The sequence below is a fragment of the Protopterus annectens genome, chromosome 2.part2, assembly GCF_019279795.1.
Source record: "Protopterus annectens isolate FY-2018-M chromosome 2.part2, PAN1.0, whole genome shotgun sequence".
Classification (NCBI taxonomy): Eukaryota; Metazoa; Chordata; order Ceratodontiformes; family Protopteridae; genus Protopterus; species Protopterus annectens.
In genome coordinates, this window is record NC_056730.1 from 9,394,841 (window position 1) to 9,421,053 (window position 26,213).

General features: G+C 38.7%; 1 protein-coding gene across 3 annotated transcripts in view; it reads right to left on the reverse strand.

Moving 5' to 3' along the window:
* The window catches only part of WDR41 (WD repeat domain 41), a 1,028,182-nt gene that overhangs the window by 626,722 nt on the left and 375,247 nt on the right, over window positions 1-26,213 (reverse strand). For all 3 annotated transcript variants that reach the window (XM_044063698.1, XM_044063697.1, XM_044063699.1), the window contains 2 exons: window positions 19,074-19,205; window positions 15,333-15,395 (listed from right to left, as the gene is read on the reverse strand). In XM_044063698.1, the coding sequence (XP_043919633.1) occupies window positions 15,333-15,395; window positions 19,074-19,205 (195 nt within the window). The remainder of the gene's footprint in view (window positions 1-15,332; window positions 15,396-19,073; window positions 19,206-26,213) is intronic.

Below are 26,213 nucleotides of genomic sequence, written 5' to 3' on the forward strand. Positions count from 1 at the left end.
GAGGTCCTTGAGTAGCTTTTATTTGCACTCTGCTTGAATGAGGCAGTCATCCAGATAAAGGTAAATCTGTATATTTTTCTGTCTGCAAAAGGCTATGGCCGCGGTTAAGCATTTTGTGAATACCCTGGGAGCAGTAGATAAGCCTTCCTCCTAATTTTTCGAGAGTGAAAAGAGGGCAGAGGAGGGAGAGGGAGTCATTGAGTTTTTCCCATAGAGGGATGGCTTATTAGTCCCTGCCTTTGGAGCAGAAGTGGTCCACTGTTTGGTTTCTCTGTTGTCCCTGGGATAGGACCCTGGGTGGTCTGTCCCTGCGGGGCTTACCATGCCCCTGTCTGATAGGTGCAGGAAAGGACCAGTGTTTTGAGGGAAAATTCTTGCTGAACCTTTGAGATTGTACCTGAAAGAAATCTTTTACTGTTTGCATAGATTTTGCGTTGTCTTCCATCTTTTTAAGCACCTCTTCTGCTTTTACTCCAAACAAGCGGTCCTTATCCAAGGGTGCATCAATTAATTTAGATTTGACATGATCAGGGAGAAGTTGTTCTTTCGACCATGCATGTCTCCTAATGACAGATCCTAACAGTGCTGCCCTGCTTGAGGCTTCTAGGGCATCATATCCACAGTATAATGAGTGTTTGGCCACTTGACAAGTAGAGTGCAGTAAATCTGCTAACTCTTTCGAAATGGCACAGTCAGGAAAGGTTGAAATCTTTTGCTTTAATAGTTCCAAATTGTGTTGTTCCTATTTTAACATATGGAACTGACAGTTGAGTGCTCTGATAACCAAGGTTGCAGAGGTGTATACTTTTTTACCCCATCTGTCCAGAGCTCTGGAATCATTGTCAGAAGGAATAGGATTCTTTGAAGAACTAGCCTTAGCTCCTTTTGGTCCCTGTGTAATGACCTCTGGGTCTGCAGTAGGATTTCTGTACAGGTGTTTGTGAGAATCCGGTACTCTGTAATACCGGTCAGGTTTACTGGGAGCAGGTGGGAGGGGGTCAGGAGCTAAGCTGGATTCATGGAAGACATCATCCACCACCTCTAAGATAAGGGGGATGGCCAAGGGTCTGTGCTGGGGCAGGTCTAGAAACTCTCTTAGTCTTTTCTTAGTCTGAGGGAAGTTCTGGGATTCTCAGTGGAAATGCTCCCTGAGGGAGTGACGGGTTTCCCCAAAGGAAAAGTCTTCTGGTTGGGAGGCAGAGGGAATGGATTCCTCTGCATCTGAATCCTCATAAGCAGTCAGAGGTTGTTGCTCCTCTTCAAAATCTGAATAATCAGATTCCTCAGAATCCTGTTCTGTCAGTATTTCTGGAGAAGGGTCTCTTCCTTTTAGAAGTTGTGGCCTGACTACCCCTGATAAGGGAGATAAAATCCTCCTCCATTTTAAGCATTTGCGCTTGAGGTGGTGGAGCAGGAGAAAGATGGTGGCTAGAGGTAGATTTCCTAGGAGTAGCCTTGCTTCTAGGCCTAAGAGTATCCAGCAGTCTGAGAGAAACAGTAGTCGGATGAGAACACGTCAGTTTTTGTCTAGATTCGGTAGTGCGAGAAACCTCCTTGGAAGCCGGTGCCTGCAACACGGCTCCAGACCCAGCCGAGTCAGAGACAACCAAAGGCTCAGAAGCCAAAGAAGATTTCTGAGGCATACCGGACTCCAAAAGGGTCTTGGTAGAGGTCTGTGTAAGTAATGGATCGGGCATCAGGGGCTGAGAAAGCACCTCACTGAATTCCAGAGAACTGATGACCTGCTTAGCCGTAGAGTCGTTGGAAGGCTTAGCCCTGTGTGGTCTGTCTCTATCTTTATCTTTACATTTTTTCAGAATGTCTACAGACTGTTGGCTGACTGGTGCCATTTCGGAATGCGAAGACAGAAGACGAAAATACGTGGCTGCAATAAAAGCTCTACGACAAATTGTTCTTACATTAAAGAGGGCACAGAACCAGCAACGGGGGATGTCGTGGCCTGGGCCTAAACAAGTGATGCAGTATGAATGGAAGTCACGGTGTGGGATTTGCTTTCCACAGCTGAGACAATTGTTAACTTTTTCTGACATCGGTTAGTGCAAGAAAAAAGGATCCCCAACAGGGTACTTGGCTTTAGATGTTTTCAGCTGTAATTCAAAACTCTGGTAGCGACCAACCGGCACACTTGCGAACTGCTTCTGCTATGGGCTCCACGGCAAGAAAGACTGACGTAATGGTGTCGGCTGCCTTGCTTTATAGCACTGACAACCTGATGTCAGTCAGCAAGCGACAGCAGCTGATGCAGAAAAACAGTGACTCTGGTATTCGGGCTGGCCAGGGGCTACCACAGCAGGGATAACCCACAGGTGATGACTGCAACAGTGAAACATGAAGAACATCACCCTCATCACCCCAATGCCACAAATCAAACTACTAGGAATAATCATTGACCAAAATCTGAAATTCAATAAACATATAGCCCAGACCATAACTAAAGTTCACAAAAATCTCAGCATCCTCTATCAATGTAAAAACTACCTGACCACCGACAGTAAAGCCATCATAGCTAGAACTCGCCTACTTTCCATACTACTACATGCATCTGCTATTGTAACTAACCTAAACAAAGGTGACAAACAAATTAACCACTTGCTACAGTAAGATAGCAAAATTTGCTCCAACTCCACATATCAGTCCCATCACTGTCTAGCCTTTAATCAATTAGGCTGGCTAGAGCTACCTAACCTATTGAACTTTAATTAACTTACAATGGCATATTAAACAGTATACCACCTCAATAAAATACCAGCCCTAACAGGCCTACTCCATCTCTACAACAACCGCTGACTAAGATCCACAAATAAAATGTTAGTAGAAATATCCATAAGCAAATATATGCCAGGTGACTCCCTCTACTTAAGTGCTGTTGACAAAATCTGGAATTCCCTCCCTAATGTAATAAGAATGCAAAATAACAAACTTAACTTTAAAGGTCAGCTGAAATTCTATCTATCCAAGTCTTGGATATGTACCTGTCATGACCCTGACTAATCTAATAAACACCCAGTCTTTTCTCATTGGTAACTGTAAATGGTGCTATCCATGATAAACTTCTCTTGTAGCAACAGATCTGATGCTTCATAGTGTTTCAAATCGTATCATAACTTTATGTTATCCACCTGTATTTTACTTTCTGTGTATTGTTTAAATGTTCAACAGGACTATATTGAATATCTCTGTACAGAACTTTAGAAACTAGCTTGTTCTTGTTACTATGCTGTATGCCTTCTGTATTTGAATGTGTTTGTAACAAGATGTACTATGTGGAGCTTTTCTCCCCGCCTCTGCTGAAAACAGGCAATCATTGCCCAGTCAAACTTTCATGGTAAACAAATGCAAAATAAAAAATAAATAAATAAAAATAAAATAAGAAAAAACAAACTAACTGAAAGGGTTTTCTATGTGATTGTGAAGCTTTCCACCCATGGAAAAGGAAACCAGAATGTGTGAAGGCATCTACTTCCCCATGGTTACTGCCACAGCAAAGAAAACAAGGAGTTGAATGGACTGTGGCAGAAAAATTTGGAAACTACATTTGGCACGGAATATGGGTTATCCTTTACGGATGCCAGATCCTTAAAATAACCAATATAGTTCTCTACACACAGCATGCAGCTCTCACAGACCACAACAGGTTCTAGTCACATTAAAAGCTTTTTCCAAGATACAAATTTCAGTACCACTGACCCAGTGGGTTGTGAATGGGGAAAAGACGACAGAACCATTTTGAACTTCAGACATCACAGAAGGAAGGAGCTTTTTAAAGGTGTCCAGATATGCACAGTTTACGGAGCTGCATGATTAACACATGCTGAACCAGGATACGTTTGTCCCCCATGTCCACACTAGGCAGGAACAGCTGACTCAGGAACGTGACTGCAGAATACCCAAGACCCAGATAGTATAGGAGGTGCCCAACATAAGTCAGGATGTGGCAAAATCAAACTGCTCTGGCCTTTATGCTCAAATAATGAATATTTTCCAAACATAAGCCTACTATGCAGACAATATTCTAGCAGTAACAGTTTCCACTGCCTATACAGCCAAAGAATTAAGAGAGTCTACATCAGCAGGTAGGTCTTGATGTGCCGATGACTGACACCCCAGCCCTGGGGACAAGGATCAGAAATGTTTCCTACACTGAAAGAGCATGGGAGCCTGACATCACATCATTCTAAGCAACTAAGAGGTGACAAGAATCAGTAGAAATGGGGGAAAGTTACATAGGAACCTACAATGTCAAGCAGACTAAATTAATTCTCTGCTGACTCTTGTAACTCCTGTTACTCTGCTGCAATGAGTAGAAGAGGGTGAGGGTCATATTCTCCCAAAAGTTAATAGGTTAAACTCCAGTATGCGAATTTATTTATGGCCAAATATGAATTAGAATATGTATATACTAATGAATTCTTTAAAAATTATGTTCTTTTTTACTATCGCTACATAGATGATCTTGTTTTTCTTTGTAGTGGAGGTTTTGAACATGTTTATGAATTTTTTCAGATTTAAATAATAATAGATTTAATTTACATTTTGATGGTTTACAATTTGGGAATAAAATTCATTATTTGGATATTTCATTACAGGGAGAAGTAGGTAAAAAGATTCAGACAACAGTGTATCGCAAATTTTCTGATGGAAATCAGTTCCTTTATGGAACTAGTTGTCATCCTTCACATACATTGTTGGCTTTACCGTATGGAGAAATTATTAGATTATCTAGACTATGTAATAATGAAATAGATCTAGAAAAAAATATTTATGATTGTATTACTATGTTTTCAAAGAGAGGTTATAGTATGGAGTTATTGAATATATCCATTAATAAATTATTAGACAATAATAATAACAATAATGTTTATCAATTAGGAATTAATAAGAATAAAGAAGATTATAATTTTTTACCATATGTCAATAATATTAGTAGTATTGACATAAAAAATAATAGTTTAAAAGTTTCCGATCAAGAAATTAAGGATGTTTATTTTGTTACTACTTACAATATATTTAGTAATTATTTTTGGAAATTTTTGGTATCTGATAGAAATCTTTGTAAACTTTTTCCTAACATTCCTAAAATAGCCTTTAAGAGAGGTCAAAATTTATCAGATAAATTAATTAAGGCTTATTATATTTCCCCTAGTAGTCAAGTTTATCGTAATATACAGACATATGGCACTTTTGCCTGTAATCGATGTAGTATATGTAAATATGTAAAGCCATATTTTGATAAAATTAATGACATTACTTATAAACCAAATAATGTTTTTTCTTGCAATTCTGTAGGTATAGTTTATTGTATTAGATGTCCATGCAAACTCTATTATATAGGGGAGACAAAAAGAAAATTTAAAACGAGAATGCAAGAACATGTTAGGGATATAAAAAGAGGTATGTTAGATAGTCCAATTGCTTCTCACTTTATAGAAGTTCATAGTGGTAGTGTAGATGTATTTGAATGTTGTGTTCTTGAAAAAGTATTGGTTAAAAAAGGTGACGATAGATTAATAAAAAATGTTTTATTGTATAAGGAAGCTATTTATATATTGAAATATAATACTATGTCACCTAATGGTTTAAATCTAGAAATGAATTTGAAAAGTTTATTGTAGCTTCTTAAATATAACTAGTTTTTTTAGATATATGGTATTAAATAATGTATGTTACCTTTAAAATTTCTTTTATATATAATTGATTAATTTAATATGATTGTTTAATTGATTGTAGTATTTATATGAGTGGGTGTGTTTTGTAATTTATGTTCATTGAAGGCTATTATGCCGAGGCGCTAAGCTGTATTAAATTTTCTAAAGGAACTAGCGTTGTTTTCTTGGCTTCGGCCTGAATATATTTCAGTGTTGTTTGTGATTCAGACTAAATTAATTCTCTGCTGACTCTTGTAACTCCTGTTACTCTGCTGCAATGAGTAGAAGAGGGTGAGGGTCATATTCTCCCAAAAGTTAATAGGTTAAACTCCAGACCACTCCACACCCAGAACATCAACTCCAGGCTGAAAATTCTAGCCGTTTCATCTCACCACCACCTCGTTTCTCTTTTACTATTAACTCTGTCTTCCTTAATCGCCTTACTTTTCCCTCCTCCTCTGCCCTGTTCTTAGCTCTAGCTGCCTTGTCCACTATATTATTTTTCGCTTATTCTACTTCTCTTCTTCCATGTTCATTTTACTACATCCCCTCCTTTCTTTCCTAAACTACGAGCTCTGCTACTTCACATCTTCCTTATGACTACCTCAATAAATTATATCATAACTAGCACAAACGCTAAAGGAAAAATACTCTGTAACTATCCTATGTAGGTGATCATTTTGTTATATTTGTGCTATGTTATAGTGAATTTAATTAGTTACTGTTAAGTGAAAACCCATGTCTATAACCACACTAATCATTTTATTTTGTTCTGTTTCGTTCTGTATTAACTGTTTTGTATTGTGGAGTTTTTCTTCCTGGGCCTCCACTGAAAATGGGTTCTTTATGACCCAGTTGGACTTTCCTGGTAAACAAATGTCAAGTAATTAAATAAATAAATAACATCTGGATAAATAATGTCCTATAAATTCACAGCTCAGAGGGAGTATGGGCTAACTAGTTACTTATTTAGGTGTCTGCAAAGAACTGGTTACTGAAACAAAAAAAAGTGCCCCAAAAGCAATTCTGTCCCCAAGGCCATCACATACTGAAGGTCTCTGCGGCAAGTCACTTCCCTTAAACTGTGGATAAGTATAGGTGAGATTTCTGCCCCAAATCACCAGCAAGACATTTATTATCAGAAACTGTAACAGGTAGGAATTTATTTACTTTATTTAACGCATGTTGAATGGGTGCCTGGGCTGGTCTATAACCCTTTTCAGTCATGAACCAAGCCACAAGGCAAAGACATCAAGTAACAATATATAACTGTAAGACATGCACTTAAACTGATTAGACAAGTTCTGCATATTTGACAAAAACTAAAAACTTCAAAAAGCAAAAGTTACACATAATACACAACAGTTCTGGAACTCGCTCTGTACAGTTAACTGATACAGGTACACAGACAAAGCACAGCACTAACATCACTGTCTAGCGGTTGGTACAGAGAGTTAAGTCTGTGAGCTGTAGTTCCTATGATGCAGGGTTTAAAGCCCATAGCCCTAATTTGCCTACTGCAGGACCTTGAGCAAGTTGGTTAACCAGATATTGCTTCCAGGTCACCCATGAAAATGGACTGCTTGCCCAGTTGGCCTACCTTGTTTTTATATAAAAACATCTGGGTGTACTCTGACATATGCTGTTTTTGGTCTATGAATTATACGCAGTATCACAAAAAACACTAAATACCCTAGAACAAATAATGCCTTTTATACAAAGTTCTACTATTCACACAATTATTTTGACTACTCGGATATAGACTCTGTATACAATATTTACATTATGATCAAACAAGCAATCTCAGCTGGTGTTACAATTATGTACAAGATATGTTTGGCTATAATGAATTTATCAATACAGGTTAATGTGAATTTGTTTCAGCTTGGGACATTAAAGCAGGTACATTTATATTCCTATTTGATGTGCTTGTAAAGTTGATTTCCAAATAAAAGTAATTTTTTTTTATTCCTTGTGGGATGTTTTTACAGCTTTCTGGGGCTACTCTAGCAAAGGATATTCAACTGCTGCTGGGGAATAACAAGGTCTCAACTGCTGGATACTGCCTTGGTTTTGTAGACTAGACCAAACTTCTTACAGGAAGACTCTTCCTTAATGATGGGCAGAAGTTTTCAATGAAGACCTTACAATAAAAAATGCTCTAATGACCAACAGCATCCATTTTGTTTTTGCCTAAAGTTATACAGTGACATTCCTTGTTTGACAGGTGGACAAATCTGAGAACAGGTTTTCTGCTGTGTGCAAAGTGAATGTGTTTGAAGAAGGAAGCAAAACAATTACAGGCAATATGTACTCCAGCCTGGGCAATAGTACATTAACTGCTATATCCTGTCTTGCTTATGTAGTTAAAAGAACAGCTGCTATACGAGACTTTAACATGCGCTAAATCTTTTTCTGCTTGATATCCAATATGTAAAAGGAAGAACAGATTTTGATCTAACATTTATCCTAGATATTTGTGCTTTAAATGGCAGAGGTACATCTGTTGGCTCTGTTAATAAAGTATGTGCAGAAACTAGTCTTTATGGAGTCCCCAGTAGGACTATGTTGATTTTTGTGTGCCGATGGTTAGGTCATTTTCTTAATCAGCCAGTTGTACAGAGGTCATTTTAGAAATTTGTGGGCCTTTTTATTAATATAGCAGCAACAGCACAAACAAAATAACGGTTGTATAACATACGGCTATAAAAACATAAAACTTTTATTACAAGGTAGGCACTTTCACTACCATCCCAGTGGCTTCTTCAGACCATATAAAATTACAATACCATAATGGATCAAATATACTCACATTAGCTACTTCCCAATCAAATTAATTAATTCCACCTTCCCACTGTACTAATTCCCATCATTTGATATAACGTGCATGCGGTATGCCTACTCTACTTAAACTATCTTAAAGGGACAAACTTTAAAAACCATCCATCATCCTTAAAATGCCACTTTCCTGTACCTTTTGCATCAAAAACTTTGACTGATCATACAAATGCTGCTCTCCTAACTCATATTTATCTATATTACCTAAATACATTCAGTAAATCTTTATAGATTAATGAGTGGACCATTTGTTGACATAGCGTGTCCTCTTTCCTCATCGTACATGCATATACCAAGGAGTTAGTGATCAGCATAAAAACTGTCTTCATCAAGATGCTATCCCATAGCCATTACGTGTGCATCAATCAATAATTTTCTCACTTTTATTGTTTTCCCTTTTCCTACCAGTACTTAAAGCTGGTAACATGCCATCTCTCTCTTACTCTCTGTGTTCCTTTCTTGCGCATCATTGATGCCAGGTAAAAAAGATAAAAGTTATAATCCCTGGGGTTTGAGGCATCTTTAAATTAGGCATTGAATTCTGTCTGATTATGCTCATCTTCTATGAGTATGAGTAAAGGCTAGCAAAACATCTGATAACATACAGGATAGTTTTATTTGAACCGTTACTCTATTCTTGAGTTACGTATGCTACGTGCATGCACAAGAAAGGAACACGGAGAGTAAGAGAGAGATGGCATGTTACCAGCTTTAAGTACTGGTAGGAAAAGGGAAAACAATAAACGTGAGAAAATTACTGACTGATGCGCATGTAATGGCTATGGGATAGCATCTTGATGAAGACAGTTTTTATGTTGATCACGAACTCTTTGGTATATGCATGTACGATGAGGAAAGAGGACATGCTATGTCAACAAATGGTCCGTTCATGAAGGTATAAAGATTTACTGAATGTATTTAGGTAATATAGATAAATATGAGTTAGGAGAGCAGCATTTGAATGATCAATCAAAGTTTTTGATGCAAAAAGTACAGGAAAGTGGCATTTTAAGGATGATGGATGTTTTTTTAAAGTTTATGTCCCTTTAAGATAGCTTAAGTGGAGTAGACATACAGCATGCACATTAAAGCAAATGATGGGAATTAGTAGAGTAGGAAGGTGGAATTAATTAAATTGACTGGGAAGTAGCTAATGTGAGTATATTTGACACATTATGGTGTTGTAATTTTATATGATCTGAAGAAGCCACTGGGATGGTGGTGAAAGCACTTACCTTGTAATAAAAGTTATGTTTTTACAGCTGTACTTTAAATGACCATTATTTTGTTTTTGCTGTTGCTACTGCATTTATACTCTGTGTTTACAGTACAGTCGTGGATTTACCTGCCTGCTGTTTGTTTTTGTTCTTTTGATTAATATGCTGTGTATAACAAGCAGCTAATGTTGTGGCATAAACTAAGTATGGCCATTTATGAACACTGAGAATACCATTAGGCCGAGTTTATAACATTGGGGAACATCTTTAGAGAAAGGGTTAAGGTGTGCAGGTTTGTGTGTGCACTGTTTGCTATAACTCTGCATGCCCTACTGAAGAGAAAACTGGTGAGTCACTAAATAACTTCATATATAAAACACTGTTGGCAAGTTTTCCTTTTTTTTTTTTTTTTTGCAAAAGATCAAGCTATCAACTTTTTTTTTTTTTGCAAAAGATCAAGTTTTCAACTTTTTTAGGGTTGGAAATGAAGGCTTCCTGGGGCTGGAAAAAAAAAGTCAACTACTTTTATCTTTAGTGTCAGGAATCTAACACCATGAAAAGATCTGCAAGTGTGTTGTGGTTCTGTAGCCAAAGACATATCGCAGTCCACTATCTGGATGTCCTACGGACCACTTCAAAGGAAGCCACACATTCACACTGGAAGCTAAGTCAATTACCTCATGGGTCCTCTCTACATGCAGGAATTTCCAACAATAGAGTGTCCAGCTCTGTATGAATGAAGGCAAACTTCTGAGAAAGATCAGTTAAGAATCACTAACAGGAGTTGCAATTATGGGGCTGAACATTGCTGGGGATTCTGTGAAGAGCAGTCAGAAGCCAGTCATTCAGACTTGAGAACACATGGAACTCTTTCTCCTCAGATGCTTCATGGTGAAGAGCTTAGTAAAAGCACTATGAGTGCTAAAGCAAATAGCAGTGCTTTGCATTAAAAGAACTACCAACCTACAGTGAATAAAAATAATCTCCTGAAAGAACTCTAGATACCGATCTGAAAAATGCCATCCATTATGTCCAGAAACACCATCTAAACCTCATGCGGTCAAAGGGCTACAACTTCCTGATGAATCACTCTCTGCAGCCTGAAATATCTGAGATCCAGGTGGGAAGTAAGTTATTTGCCTGTGATAGCACTAGGAAGAAGTGAAGGTAGAACACTCAGCCCTGTTCTAAAGAAAGTACAGCCTTAAGAACCCATTTGAGGAGTATAGCCTAAACCTGTCACATGCTCTCCCTGGAAATATCGTGGTCTATTAGTGGGGGCCTTTCTAGGTAAGAATGTATGTGGTGTCTTAGATGTGGCCTACCATGACCATATCCACAACTCAACAGTTCCTTAGGACAGCTTATAATTCACAGGCGTGCACCCTTCACAGGCAACCCCAGGTGTGAATCAGTTATGTGATTAATAATCAGGTGAAGTTATTCTGAGTGACTTAAATGGCACAAAAAGGAGCAAGACACTGTAATGCTTCAAGGCATTCTTTGGTTTGCAAGGATGTTTCTTCCTCTTTTGGGACTAACTAGGCATGGAATAGAAAAAGGGAGCTGAAGGAAGAGCATAAAGATCGTCAACATTATTAATGCCCCACACCATCTTCTTAGGAAGGTCTTCCTCCAGTTCCTGGTAATGCTGGCTAAAAGGAACTTCCCTTTAAAAGTGGTACCTATGATGGAATTTTTGAGCTCCTTTATAAGGAGTAATGTTTCAGCAAAGCCAAGAGATTAGAAGAAGCAAATACACAAGACATCAGCTTGCAAAACAATAATGGGTGAATACAAGTCAAATGTTGGGAAAAATGCATTCAAAAGAGCTGGCATATATAACAGGTAGGAGTAATAGCCTTCTTTCTTGATGGCTATTCTGTCCATATTACCGTGGAATGTATACTGTCTTACAAGTATAGACAAAACAATTAATTATATTAAGAAGTGTACTGTGCAAATAACAATGTTGCAGGAGTGACATCTGGATAGAAATTAATGTATAAATTTGATAAAGAAACAAACGTGAACTTCCAGCATTACATCAGGCAAAAAAAAAGAAATCTGGAGTGATGATACTAACTGCTAAAGGGTCTCCAATAGTAATAAAAGCGAAAAAAAAAGAGAATAATGTTAAATCTGTGATAATAAGGCGTTATTAGCAGGGAAGGAAGATTATTCTTGTATATCTTTGTATTCCACAAAAAAACTGCTATTATGGAAATTAAGAGCAGGCAGTATTACTTATGGGTAGGGACTCAAATCTGATTTGCAATAGTGAGGATATATGAGAAGAGATCTAGAAGGAAAACATAACAAAAGAGGGCAGATTTCTAAAGAAATATATTAGAATGCTTGGTATGAAAGATGTGAACTCAGTAGTAAGAACACATAATTAATTTACATATAATTCCCAGAGGTACATTACCTGTGCTATACTGTATAGAAATTACATTTCACAGGAGCATGTGCATTTAATTGAAAGCTACTTCAGACCGTGTGGCAATAAAAACTAAGATTAAAAATGCAGGGTAATGAAATAAAAATGAGACACTGGTGCTTTCCAATTACCTGTTAAAGAAACAGTAATTTAAGAAATAGAAATGGAAATTATTTGAAGAGTTATTAGGGAAGACAGAAACTTATTTGGAAGAGATGGTTAGTGAATAGGATAAAAAGAAAACAGAGTTTAAAAACATGGCAGAAATAAGAGAAAAAGTGATATTGAGGGAAAAGGTAACAGGAATTACTTAGAGGGGTTGCCAACAGTTAGTATTGCAGAAATAAGGGAAATCTCACAGAACAAGAAGAGGAGCAACTGCAAAGTGCTAAAGGGAAAATAAGGGATTCTTTACATGAAATGCACATGTTTAGAAAGGTTGCTGTTAAGCAACTACTTTTGATAACTACAGAACAGAAAAACTTTCAGCACAATGACTCAGGCAACAGAAAATGGAAAGCACTGTTGCCAGACTTTGGCAGCCTACAATAAGACGTGTTCAAAGATTCCCTATATGGAGTCAGCAAGAAGACTTCTCTTCCCAAAAGCAGCATCCAGGATATTCTGCAACAAATGACAGGGAGAAAAAGGCAGATTATGATACCTGAAAGAAGTAGCTGTAGGATCTAAAATAAGGCAGGATACAAAATCCAAATAGGGATGCAAATAAGACTGTTCCCAAAGACTAAGGAAGGGTAAAATGTGTTTCCACAACTTAGTCCACAAAATAAATTTAGGTAAGTGAACTGGTCTTTCTTGGATCTTTTTCAGCCCTAATGTGTACCACTAGGGTGAGAGTGAATACATGTAAGTGGACAGGTCACAGCTGGGGGGGGGGGGGAGTGATAAGAAATCAGAAAAAAACAAATAAACTTAAGTAAACAGAAGAACAAACCTAGTACAATTGGGTACACTTACCATAAATGTAGATGTTCGAGTGTATTCACTGTTACAGTCATCACACTTGGGTTATCCCTGCCAGGGGTAACCCTCAGTCGGCCCGAATACCAGAGGCTTAGTATTTCTGCGTTGGTTGCATTTTCTGAGGAAGAAAGACAACTCTGGGTGTCTGAAGGCTTGAAATATGGTCTTCCTGAAGACAGGATCAAAAAGAGGTGGGGACTCATGCCTCTACATCTGCTTTCCTAAAGTCAGTGTTATAATCTCTGTGGTGAAGGCCTGCCTCTATTATACAGTGTCACTTCAAATGAGTAGACTTAAGGAAGGAATGTGTTGTTTGAAGATTCACTCTCCTGCTCTGGTTCAGAAATAATACAAATTCCGTTTCTTTTTTCATTATTTATATATTATGGTTTGATTACCAGGAAGTCCAACTGGGTTTTTGGCCATTTTCAGTGGTGGCTTTGTGAGAAGAGCTTCAGCAAATGTTAGTACAAAGCAGGTTAAGAATGACAGTATGCTGTATCATAATAAACATGTAACAAACATGTCACAACCATGGAATAAGTATTACAGACACAACACAGTCCTAACATTTTGGAACCAGCCCTAACAGTCCACAAAGTACATGATAATGAAAGATGCTGAACTACTGACTTCAGCATATTAAAAGTAAACGTAATACAAATGAGTTTGGGCGATTTACAATACTTACACAAGTACATATAATACACCATAATAATGCCATCCCATAATTCTGATTTGGAAGCTAAAGAAAACTTATTGGAAAAGGGGGGAAAGACTTAGGTTCACTGTAGCCTTAGAATGGGCACTATAGTCATATAGAAGAAATAAGGTTGACCCAAAAGACACAGGTGTGCAGTCAAAGTACATCACATTTGATGGAGTAGTCTAGGAAACAATTCTCCAAAACGCAAATAAACTGTAAATAAAAAAATAGCAGGATCCCCACCAAGCAGAGAATTGTCAATAGTAAAATGCTTCCACTGGTCCACACACAGTAAAACAACCATGTTGCTGCTATAAAACTTAAAATCAATCATTTTATTTACACACACACAGCACTTTTGTCCTTTTTACATCAGCCAGGACTTCATCAGAGTGTCTTACCACAAATAAGACCAATGTATTTATATACCCTTCATGCAGTGAAGAACCCACCCTCAATAATCATATTAACCACTGTTACTTAGCAACTAATAAGACATTAATTGATGACCGTCATTCTGTGTACAGCATAGCTCATTAAAACTATTCATAAAGTATACTATAAAGGGCGGCCGCTGTGGTGTAGCAGTTAAGCATTGCCACCTCAAAGCAAGAGGTTCTCCGGTTCGATCCTCAGCTGGGATGCCTTCTGTGCGGAGTCTGCATGTCCTCCCTGTGGTCGCGTGGGTTTCCTCCGGATGCTCCGGTTTCCTCTCACATCCCAAAGACATGCTGTAGGTGGAATGGACACTCGAGTGCGTGCGTGTGTGTGCCTTCTGTGGAAGGTTGGGCGCCGGGCTGGCAACTCAACATTGTAAAACTCCACTGCCAATCATGAGCAGACAGGTGATCCACTGTGGTGACCCCAACCGAGGAAAGCCGAAAGAAGAAGAAGAAGATAAAGTATACTATAAACTTGTAATGTAAATTCAGTGGTAAAAACAATTTACTAAAAAAATCATTTATTAAAAAATGTATTTCCCTTTTACAGATAAGTTATCCTATTGTTCACATTCTAGTTCTGACAGTCAGGCTAGACAGCAGACCTTGCCTGTAACTGAGTTTCCAAATATTACTACAACAATGATCCATCACCTGCTGTTTTTGAAAGTGCAGGTTTACATGACTAAACTAGCTGTCTACAACATTAACAGTTCTTGCAAAGTAGCCATTCTAGCTCTGTATACCTTGCCCATTTTCACCTCATCAGTCATACCGAATAAGAAAATCATATGCATAATAGTCCAGTTCAGAACAAAGAAAAAAATCACAAAAATACAAACGCACAATTAAAATACATATAGCTTTCATGTAATGGCTGGCAAATATTACAGATGTCTTATCTAAAATAAGTTCTAGGGCAGCTTATCCCAACTGAATATATATAGCTGTTAAAATGTGCAGCTATGAGAAATATTAAAATTACAACTGTTGAAATAAGAGCTACAGATCAAAAATGCTGTCAATATTTATACTTGCCTTCACTGTTGAGTAAAAGTCTGATAAAGTGTGAAGCTGTTTTCCTGTGTCAACATCCCATATCTGAATCACTAGTTAATGAATCTAAAACAATATCTGAAAATGGACACACTGCACAAAGCCACATTTTCTTCATTAAGGAAGAAATGCAACTTTAAAGCTCTAAAACTGCAGAACAGCAAGTACAACCCTCACAGCAGACAGTGCTAGTGTAGTCAGCCTCCTGCAACTTAAACAGCAAAAAGGGCAATGCTATGCATAAAGCATTTCTTCAAAACCTACAAGTATTCCATGTTACATACAGTGGTCCAGCTTTGCTGAGCAATACATCTGCAGCCTATGATGCTGTTTACTGACGAATTCTAAGTTATGTCTCTTCAGACAAAAGCAATTATGTGATACTCTTTGGGCAAAAGAGACAAACAGCTGATCATCCGTCATAAGTTAACGCATCCTCTTTAAACAAAACCTAAGCTGAAGGTGCTCATTCAACATGTTAAGTGTCAATTCTCACATGTTTTTTACTTCCATGAAGAAAACAGGAAATTAATAGATTAAAAGCAGGTGCAAAGCTGGTTTTGGAAGGAAGTAATCAGGAACACCGATTTAATACCATTTTCATACAATGGAATGGAAGACTTATACCCATTATGTTTAATTATAACTTCCAGTCTATACCAGGATTCCATTGCAGGAATTTATTATATTTATAAATATAGCACTCTACATAGATTTTAAGTGACAATCACCGATACAAATTAACAGTACTACATGGTGCAAACATAAAAAAAAAAAAAAAAACTTAAGTACTTACCATAATGGCAGATTCATTCATGCCTGTCCGATATGCCATGCGTGTCCTCTGAGCCACTTCTTTGATGCGGTCTTGCAACATCAGTGTTGCAGACTCAAGCCCCTTCAGTCTTTTCCCCTATCATAATGCATCTGTCCCCTATGCTACCTCAGATCTCGACTGATGTCTGAGAGCTAGAATGGGACTACAAGTAGGACTAGAGCCCTAGGAAAAAGGTCGATCCTTCAGGTCTTATTAGAAAAGGTCAAACACAGTGGGAGAGTCATCGTATCGGACAGACATCAATGAAAAGATCGATTGTTATAGTAAGTACATAGCTTTCATATTCTATTCATTCAATCTATCCAATATGACATATGGGCCGGAATCCCCAGCTGCAGTTTTCCCCGGTGGCCTCATGACAGGAGACCTTCTAAAATGGAAGCACAGAAGGAAGCTCTCTCTCTGGGAAGGAAGTCCAGTTTGTAAAGGCTAATAAAAATATGCATGCAAGACCAAGTAGCAGCATCACAAATAGCACCAATCGAGGAAAAATCTGAAGAGAGACATGGAAGGTGCAACTACTCTGGTGGAGTAGGTCTTGGGTTTAAATGGTAAGAACTTTTTCTGGCTATTGTAAATGAAGGAGATAAATCCTACAGTCACCTAGACAGGGTAACGTTGGATAACGTCCTTCTTAACTTATTTAGTGCAAAGGAAATAGAGGTGAGCACCATTCCTAAATGACTTAGTTCTGTGAAGGTAAAAATGTAGTCAGTGCACATCTATAGTATACATGATTGTTAGAATAATTTGGGGAAAAAAAACTGGTAGAGGAATAGGTTGGGACATATTTGACTCAGCAGCTACTTTAGAAACAAAGAAAGGATCTGTCCTGATAGATACCTTGTATTTACAAAAAAGTATATAAAAATCAAAAGAAGATAAGGCCTGCAGCTCCTACATTTTGCTGGCTGAAGTAATGGCAACCAGGTTGAATGGAGCCTTTGTTAGAGTCTCAAACACTAAGTTCAGATCCAATAGAGGCACGGGATCTTTGATATGAGGTCTGAGAAAGAAGATTCCTTTCAGGAAAGCCTAGCACAACTTGTGAGACACTACAGAATGATCTTGAAATCCAACATGAAAGCTAGAAATAGCTGCCAGCTACACACTGACAGTGGAAAAACTAGAACTCGCCTGGAAAACAGACTGCAAAAATCAGAGAATGTCAGGTACTGAAGCACAAAAGGGATGAATGTCTTGAGTATCTGCCCAGACAGCAAAAAGTTTCCATTAGCTTCCACAGATTTTCCAGGTGGAATTTTTCTGGAAAGCCTTAAGTATTTTAAAAACTTCCTTGCAGAAGTGATAATCTCTAGCCAACAATAGAACTGAAGAAACAAAGTGGTTACCTTTAGTTCTGAGACATCTGGGTGAAACATATCAGTACAGTGAGTGACTAGATCTGTTATAGGATCCAGAAGCCAGGGTAACTTCAAAAGATAAGGTTTCAGAAGAGGGAACCAGATTTGTCTGGCCAGAAGGGGGCTATGAGTATAACTGCTGCCTTACACTTTAATGCTTTCTAAATAAATCTGGGAATTAAAGGGATAAGGGGTTAGGTATAGAGAAGCCCCAGAAACCACTGCTGAGACATGGCATCCCAAGGTGACTGTCATGGAGGGGGATCAAAGCAAAGCAATTGCTGCACTTGGTGTTCTGGAGAGGGGTAAAAAGATCACATCAAGTACAGCCCCAACAATGATGCATTTCACTGGCCATCAGTGAATTGACTGACCATGTGAGGAGTTATTAGAGACCTGCTGAGCTTGCCTGCTACAGAATTGCTTACTTCAGGGATTGTGTTGTAACAAAAAAGTGGATGGAGGCTATAATCCTTTCCCAAACCCTCATTGTTTCCCAGCATAGTGAGTAGAATCTGGTTCCCCCTTGTTTGTTGATGTACCAAACTACAGTCAGGGATGACACATCCATGGGCACTGTAAACATTGAAGAGGGAGTTACAGTTTCCCCACAGATACTAGAGGAGATTCAAGCCACCATTTCAGCTGACTGCAGTAAGAGTTTGTTATAAGAATGGTCATGGATAGAGGATAAAGACTTTGGTACCACTGTGCTTGTAACTGCCATTATAGAATTCTCATGTAGAATTATGTGAAGTGAACCATTAGATTAGATGAGGCCATGAAACCTAGTAACTTCAAAACCACAGCTGCAGGTGGGGCTGGATTGAAAAGAAGAGACAGAACGTTTGCTCTCAAAGAATATATCCTTTCTTGAAGAAGAGAAATTATGTATTGGGTAGTATCCAAGTTGCAAACTATAAATGTGATGGTCTGTAAAGGATTCAAGTTTGACTTCTGAAGACTGACTGATATCCCCACAGAGGAGCAAAGGTCAAGAAGGTAATCCTTGGCCTGAATCACGGGCTCCACTGAGGGGGAAATTAAGAGCCAATCATAGAGGTAAGGGAGAATCCTGAAAACTAGAAGTCGAAGATGGGCAGCTATGACAACCATGCATTTGGTGAACACCCTGGGGCTGTGGTGAGGCCATATAGCAGGACCCTGAAATGATAATGAGTGACTCCAACACAGAAGCATAATAATCTCCTCGACTCTTGATGTAAAGGTAGGTATCATGGAGATCTACTGAGTACATTCGTCTTTCCTGATGCAGGGAAGAATTGAATGCACAGGGACTACTCTGAAGTGGGTCTTTTGAACAAATCTGTTTAAAAGGCTTAGATCCAAAACTGGTCTCAGGACCTGAGTTTTCTCGAGAAATAAAATCCTGAATAAAGCCCTGACCATCTCTGGTCTGACAATAAGAAGTGTTCAAACATGTCACTGGCCACCATAAACAACAAAAACCTCCTTCCCCAAATAAACATGCAAAGGGATGCTCTGTCATGAAAAGGATACATAGACAGTCCTGTCTGAAGAAGCTGTCAGGATTCGATGACTCTTCTGCTGTGAAAGGTTGGATCTAGAAAGTACTGCAATTGCTGTGATTTGCTGCGTGTGGCCATGTAGCTCAGCAAGTCTTTCACCAGTCTAAAATAAAAAGATAAAGCAAATCTAGACAATCAATAGTTAACCATCAAATATCAAAAATACATTTTTAGTGATTAGTAGCAGATATGCAAGTGATCTCAAACCCTTAACACCAAGTGATTAACTGTTGCCTACCATTAAAAAAAGTACTTTTTATTATATGTGGACAAATATCATCAGCATCTTTTAACCTAATATTGCTAATAACAGTTATTAGTGAAAACAAGGGCTATTAAAATCTTCTTGGGATTCCTGAGGTATGCACTGACTTGCATGTAACCTATTGTTGCCAAGATAACATAAAAATGCATCACAAAGAATGCAAACAAAAAAGGACGGAAGAAAAGTTTCTGAGATTCTTCATGTAAAAAAATAACATTATAATAGGTAAGTGACAGTTTTCTGTTTATTATATTCCATGTAGTAAAAATTAAGAAATAACCTTTTAGGTTAAACCCTGAGATGAAACCGTTGTTGTCTGGCTTCTTGGTCATTACTGTTTAACCAAGTGAAAAATTAATCTAAATTAGTTGCACAAAAATCATTAGTTCAAACAGTATGGACATGACAGGCATTCAGCTGAGCTGCTTAAATATACTATCTCAGAATAAACCTCAGCAACAGTCAATTACAAAAAATAAATCCAGCACTCAATTCTACATTCCTCTTGCTGGAAATACTACTTTCTAGAGGAAATACTGTCACCGTATAAACCCTGTCTGGTCTCAAATATAGTTATCCATCTTACAATAAAGATTTTTGTCAAAATACAAGACATCAACTTTACTAATATAGCCAATATTTTTGAATCTGCCTGCCAGGTCTTGATTAAAGTTTACCCTAGTTCCATGCGACACGTGTTGAAAGTGTTATTTTCAATGCAGATATATTTGCTGAAATATTTTAGACATTCATCATTGTTTCACATAAAAACACTTCTCTCTCTTCTAAACCCCCCACATACAACACATCATGATCTTTGTGTACTTTCTCACAAATTATCATTTATTAAAATTTTTACTTTAAGATGAGGTATTCTGGAGAGCTATGTCATGGCTTTGGCCTCTTCATTTCCAAAGTATTTTACATCAGTCCTTCAGTCTCACAGTATTTGTACTGCTCATTTAACTATTTTTAGTAACTCCTAGTGTTTACACATGCAAACACAAGATTAACACGACTGGTGAAAATGTACTCCAAATAAGGCATCAGACAGCAATATTTACAACAGTAACACAATCAGCCTCAGTCTGACAGCATAATGCAATACCTTCACACTTGCATTCCCCAAGAAGCATCTATTCTCAAGATAAAAGTTTTACTTCTGTGATGTAAAAAAAAATACTGCAACATTGCTTTCTAAAAAATACTGCAATATTCTTTTCTTTGCTTTTTGACATTTAAAACCCCTTCCTTCATTCTATACTGTGTTTCTGAGCCTCTATACCACAGTGCAAATTTTTTCACAATGGCACATATGCACACGTAGCACAGCGGATGAGTCAGACAGTACAGGAATCTATAATGATTTGAGAGGACAGAACTTCATTAATACTCACTGAAGTCATACTCATGAAACAGACTAAGTAACCTGACATGATAATCTTCATAATGATCCAAGGCACAAATGCAACTTAGACTCTGTGTAGCTCCAACAGGTTAGAAGAATGGTGTTCAGTACCAATAAATGAAGGAAGAAGTGAGACACATACAGGAACCACACTTGGAACAGCAAGGTTAACAATCTAACTGAAAAGGCAGGTAGGCAGACACACAATCCCCCTTTGTTGGTACCACTGCACTACAGGCAGCTCTGTGCATTTCTAATTGCGATTGTGAAGAACAAGCATGCAACTTTACAAAAGTGGCAGGACCAAATCTATAACTTATACAACACAAAAATACTATAAAACAGTAAAACAAGGCAGCATATTAGATGCTCTTACACTTTATTTCTTAATGTGACTGCAATATAAGGTAATTACTAGCACAGGAGAAAATACAAAGACTTGCTAGACCGTGGGGCAGACTGAAAAAAAAAAGTTGGAAACAGGAGAGGGACAGAAATCCTGAAATCCAGGAAGCAACATCTGCACTGAAAGTTGTATAAAGATAAACTTTAAAGATGTTAACAAAGTGGTGCTTGCAAGTCTAACTAATTATATATGTTCATGTACTAGAGGTGGTGCACAGTCCCCCTGTTGAAATTTTGAGACTTGCTTTGTCAAGTCCTGAAACACTGAAAAAAGAAAAAAAACAGAAAATGAATCACAAGAATGAATATCAGACATTACTCCTTTCCTCTAAACTTGTTTTTGCAATGGGACAAGCTCCCTACACACACATAATTTATATATAACTAACTATGAGATACCCATACCTCACAGAAAAAGGGAATATTCTGAGAAATGGCCATCTTGGACTTAGTATATGTAAACCTGGAATTTTAGCCATTCGGTCTCCATATCTAGGGGCTTGGCAAAGAGGGACCCGAGATTACAAATGGTTGCCACAATGCACTGATAAATACTGACTTCAAGATCAGCCTGGGTGAAATACAAAACATTTCACAAAGAAAAAGGCAGAAATGTAAGCAGTAACAGAGTAGTTCATATTAGTCACACAGAAAAGCCATACATGTACATTTGAGTAAGAAAAACTTTATATGCACATTCTAGTGAACCAGCATTGTATAATGCACACTATACATCAGTTTCTAAAGTGGGTCAACGTTCAGTAATTCTGTGAGAGCAGAAGAGCAGCGGAAAGGAGATAGGGAGGTAGTGTATACCCTGTGCGAAGCAGGAGCTTTTGGCTTGGATGAAGTGCTTTTTGAGTTGTATTTTGAATTTGGGATAAGGGTTCATTTCCTTTAAATTGATGAGGAAAGCTTCCCAAAGAATAGGTGCCTGAGAGGACAAAGCATATGCAGTGCTGCGGAGTTGGGTTGTAGTGATAATGAGAGTCGGTGTGGCTTGTGAGTAGTGTCTCAGGCTGTATGAGAAGTTTTTTTTTTCATGAAGTCTAGCTGCAAGAGAAGTAAATGTCAGAAGTTGAGTAGTACAGAGTTGGGGTTTTAACAGTAGGTTGAGTTTTGTTTTACAGGTGGCATTTTTTTATTTTTTTAGGGTGATACAGTGATAGTCACAGGGGGTGGTGGTGGGGGGGGTTCTAATTAATCAGCAAATGATGGAGATTGTCTGGAGTGTGGTGGTGTTTTTCTTGAGACAGTTGTGAAAATGAGTTGTCCATATTCAAGCCAATGTAGAAGAACTCCTTTGCTGACGGGTGCTCTGACTGTTTGAGAGAGAAAAGGGGAGATCGTTTTGGCCTAGAAGAGAAGGGAGTTTATCTTTGCTCTCACTATGTGGAAATGGAAGTTTAGTGATTGATCATACCATATTCCTATGCAAGTTATGAAAGTCAAGGGTTTTAAAAGTTTATAGCTGCTACTGACAGACCCGCGGTGGTGGTGCTGCGGTAGCGTTGTCGCCTCACAGTAAGACTCTGTCCGGTTCGATTCTCAGCTAGAGCGTCTTCTACGTGAAGACATGCGTAAATGGGCGTACCTTTGTTGAAGGTTGTGCGTCAGGGCTGGTAACACGGCACATAAAAATCAACTACCAATCATTAGCGGACCAGAGTTCCGCTGTGGCGACCCCTAACCGGGAAAAGCCGAAATACACAACATAGTTGCTACTGACAACAATGATAACAATATAAGAAAAAGTGAAGCAAAATGATGAAAATACTGCCGTGAAGGCGACTGGGTAGTTTTAAAGGAAAAGTGAAAGGAATAATGCAAATCGCTCACAGAAGGAAGGAAATTCATCTGAAGGGACACCATCTTTGAAGGTATACCAATAGCCTTATATGGTTTGTATTACCATTAACATGACTTAAACTTCACAATGTTTGAACTTGAAGAGTTGGCAAAGCATGGCCCTTTTCAATGCAGCTGACAAACGAACAGAATCATGAAAAAATGGATCTGTCTTGACTCACAGTTTTGGTACGGGCATTGTATCAGCTGCTGTCACATGTAAAGGACACAAGTCTTCCTCAACCTGATTTATTTGCCATTTCTGTGGTAAAATTTTCGGAACTTTACAACTTTTGGGATTTCTGAACGTGAGGCATGTCTCTACTCAATTAAGCAAAACTGCTTTTACCGCAGGCTAGTATACTCTAAACTTTGATTAAATGATTTTTTTTTTTTAAGATGCATTTTTTTTTAATTGTTCAAGACTGTGATGGCTGCACCTCTGCAATCTGAGATGCTATATTCATCATCTATCTTGAATGGTTGTATGCGACAGCTAAGGTATTTGAAGGTTTTAATTTGTCCTACTGGCTCTTTATTTTTTTATCTTTCAGTGATCTATCTTTCCATCTATCCTTTGTTGACTGGGTTAGTTCCTTTCGGCTAGTAGCCTCTTTTCAGTGGAAACTCAAGATTGTATTTATATTACTAGGGGAAATTTGGCCACAGCATCAGGGAATTTCCCTAACTCTTAAGTACCGTGAATCTGTTACATACTCCTGAGTTACTATGAACTCAGGCAGATGGGGACTCAGTTTAATGCCTCATCCAAAAGAGGGCACACTTAGAAGTATATAACTCTCCTTCTGCTGAACTGCAGTGCCAGCGATATATCTATCTGCAGGGGGAGCAGAAAGTACAGTTGTGTACACTTACCATAAATGTAGATGTTCGAGTGTATTCACTGTTGCAGTCATTACATTTGGGTAATCTGCTGGCAGGTTGCCCTCAGTCGGCCTGATTAACAAAGTCTTGGGTCCTGCGTCGGTTATTGTCCCTTCTTCCATGACGTCAGGTCATCAGGGGTATAAAACATGCAAATGACGCCATTACATCAGTTTTTCTTGCCCCAGATGTCAAGTGCCCCCCAAATGGGGAGCAAAATATATATAAATAATTTTAAACACAAAAATATATACCTCCAAACAAAAGCAAATACACCAAAAAGGCTTTTAAGTGTAGAAAAATAAAGGAGAGGCATAGTAAGAGAAAAAAACAGGGTGCTGGAGGAGGGTAACCAGGACTGCAACAGTGAATATACTCGAACATCTACATTTATGGTAAGTGTACACAACTGTACTATGTTCTTCATGTTTCACTGCTGCAGTCATTACATTTGGGTAGATTCCCAAAGCTAAGGTTGGGAGGATGGATTTATACAGAATTAGAACTGGCTATAAGGCCCTGCAAAACAGCAGTGGCAAAGTCAGCTCTGGATTTAGAGAAAATTGGTAAGTGATAGTGCTTGGTGAAAGTATGAACTGAACTCCAGTTAGCAGCTTCTAGAATATCCCTGGTAGGAACACCTCTGAGAAAGGCTATAGAAGTAGATGCAGCCCTGGTGGAATGGGATCTGATCCCCTGGAGGATAGGTTTTCCATGGTGTTTATAGCAGAAATTAATGCAATGGCTTATCCATTTGGAAATGGTTTGCTTTGAAATAGCCTTTACCTCTGTCCCTGCAGCAAATGCTACCAGCAGTTGTTCAGCTAAAATCTAAGTTGTCTGTGTACATCCAATGAATGCAGAATCCACTCCCCTTTGTTTTGTGGATTCGGAAAGAAAGTTGGCAAATGAATGGGCTGATTAAGAGCCACACTGAATACCACCTTGGGCATGAAGGATGGGTTGGTCCTGAGTGACACCCTGTCCGCATGAAAGATGATGAAAGGCTCCACTGCCATAAGGGCCTGTAATTCAGAAATCCTTCTAGCTGAAGTGATTGCTAAAAGGAAGGCTGTTTTCCAGGAAAGGAATTTTAAGTCTGCAGTAGCAGCTGGCTCGAAAGGAGGTAGAGTGAGTTTTTCCAATACAAAGTTAAGGTCCCAGGGAGGGGTTGGAGCTCTCCTGGGTGGCCTTAAGTTTTTGGCCCCTCTGAGATACTGCTTTAACAGAGGATGAGAGAGGGGGGGGGGGTCTGTGTTGTAATGAGCTGAAATGGCTGAGGCATGGATTTTTATGGAAATAAAATATAGGCCCTTGTGAAGCATCTCAGTTAAGTATTGCAAAATCTGAGGTAAATTGGACACTGTTGTGGTCACCCCTTGAGATTGATTCCAGGCACAGAATTGTTTCCATTTGTCAGCATAAGACTTTCTGGTACTAGGTCTTCTCACCTCCAAAATGACACCCATCACAGGTTTGCTGAGGGATGCTAAGGGAGAATTTAAGTGATTAGCCAAGCTGCAAGATTCAATGTTTGGAACTGAGGGTGCAGAATTTGGTTGTTCTGCTGAGACAGTAAGGAAGGTGTCAGAGGCAGGTGCCATGGAGAAAGTTGTGACAGACTGCGTAGGAGTGGGTACTAGTGTTGGCAAGGCCAGTCTGGAGCAAGCAAAATCAGCTTTGGTTTGTCTTGTTTGACTTTTAATAGAACTTTGGAGAGCAAAGGCAGAGGGGGAAAAGCATAGACTGATAGGTTTCCCAGCTGAAGGACAGAGCATCCACTTTGCAGGCTTTTTGTGAGGAGGTCTTGTGTAAAATTTGTCCAACTGGTAGTTCTGGGGTGAGGCAAAGAGATCTATGTCTGGGCTCCCCCATCTGTGTGTCAACATGTTGAAAATCCATGGTTCCAGTTTTCATTCGTGTGGGTCCATGAGATTTCTGCTTAGATTGTCTGCCAAAATATTCAGCTTTCCTGGCTGGAATTGGGCTTGTAGTTGTACTTGATAGCTCAAGGCCGTGTTCCACAATGCCATGGCTTGTCTGCAGAGAGGGTAGCAATGTGTACCCCCCACTGCTTGTTTATGTACCACATAACTGTGGTGTTGTCCGTCTTTACCATTAGTTGCCCTGGAAGAAGGTAGTCCTTGAAGGCTGTCAGTGCTTTCTGTACAGCTAGCATTTCTTTGTGATTGATATGAAGGTGCATTTGATTCGAGCTCCATTTGCCCTGAATGCACTTCCCTGCCAGATGAGCCCCCAATGCATAGTCTGATACGTCTGTAGTTAGGGTTTGGGCGGCA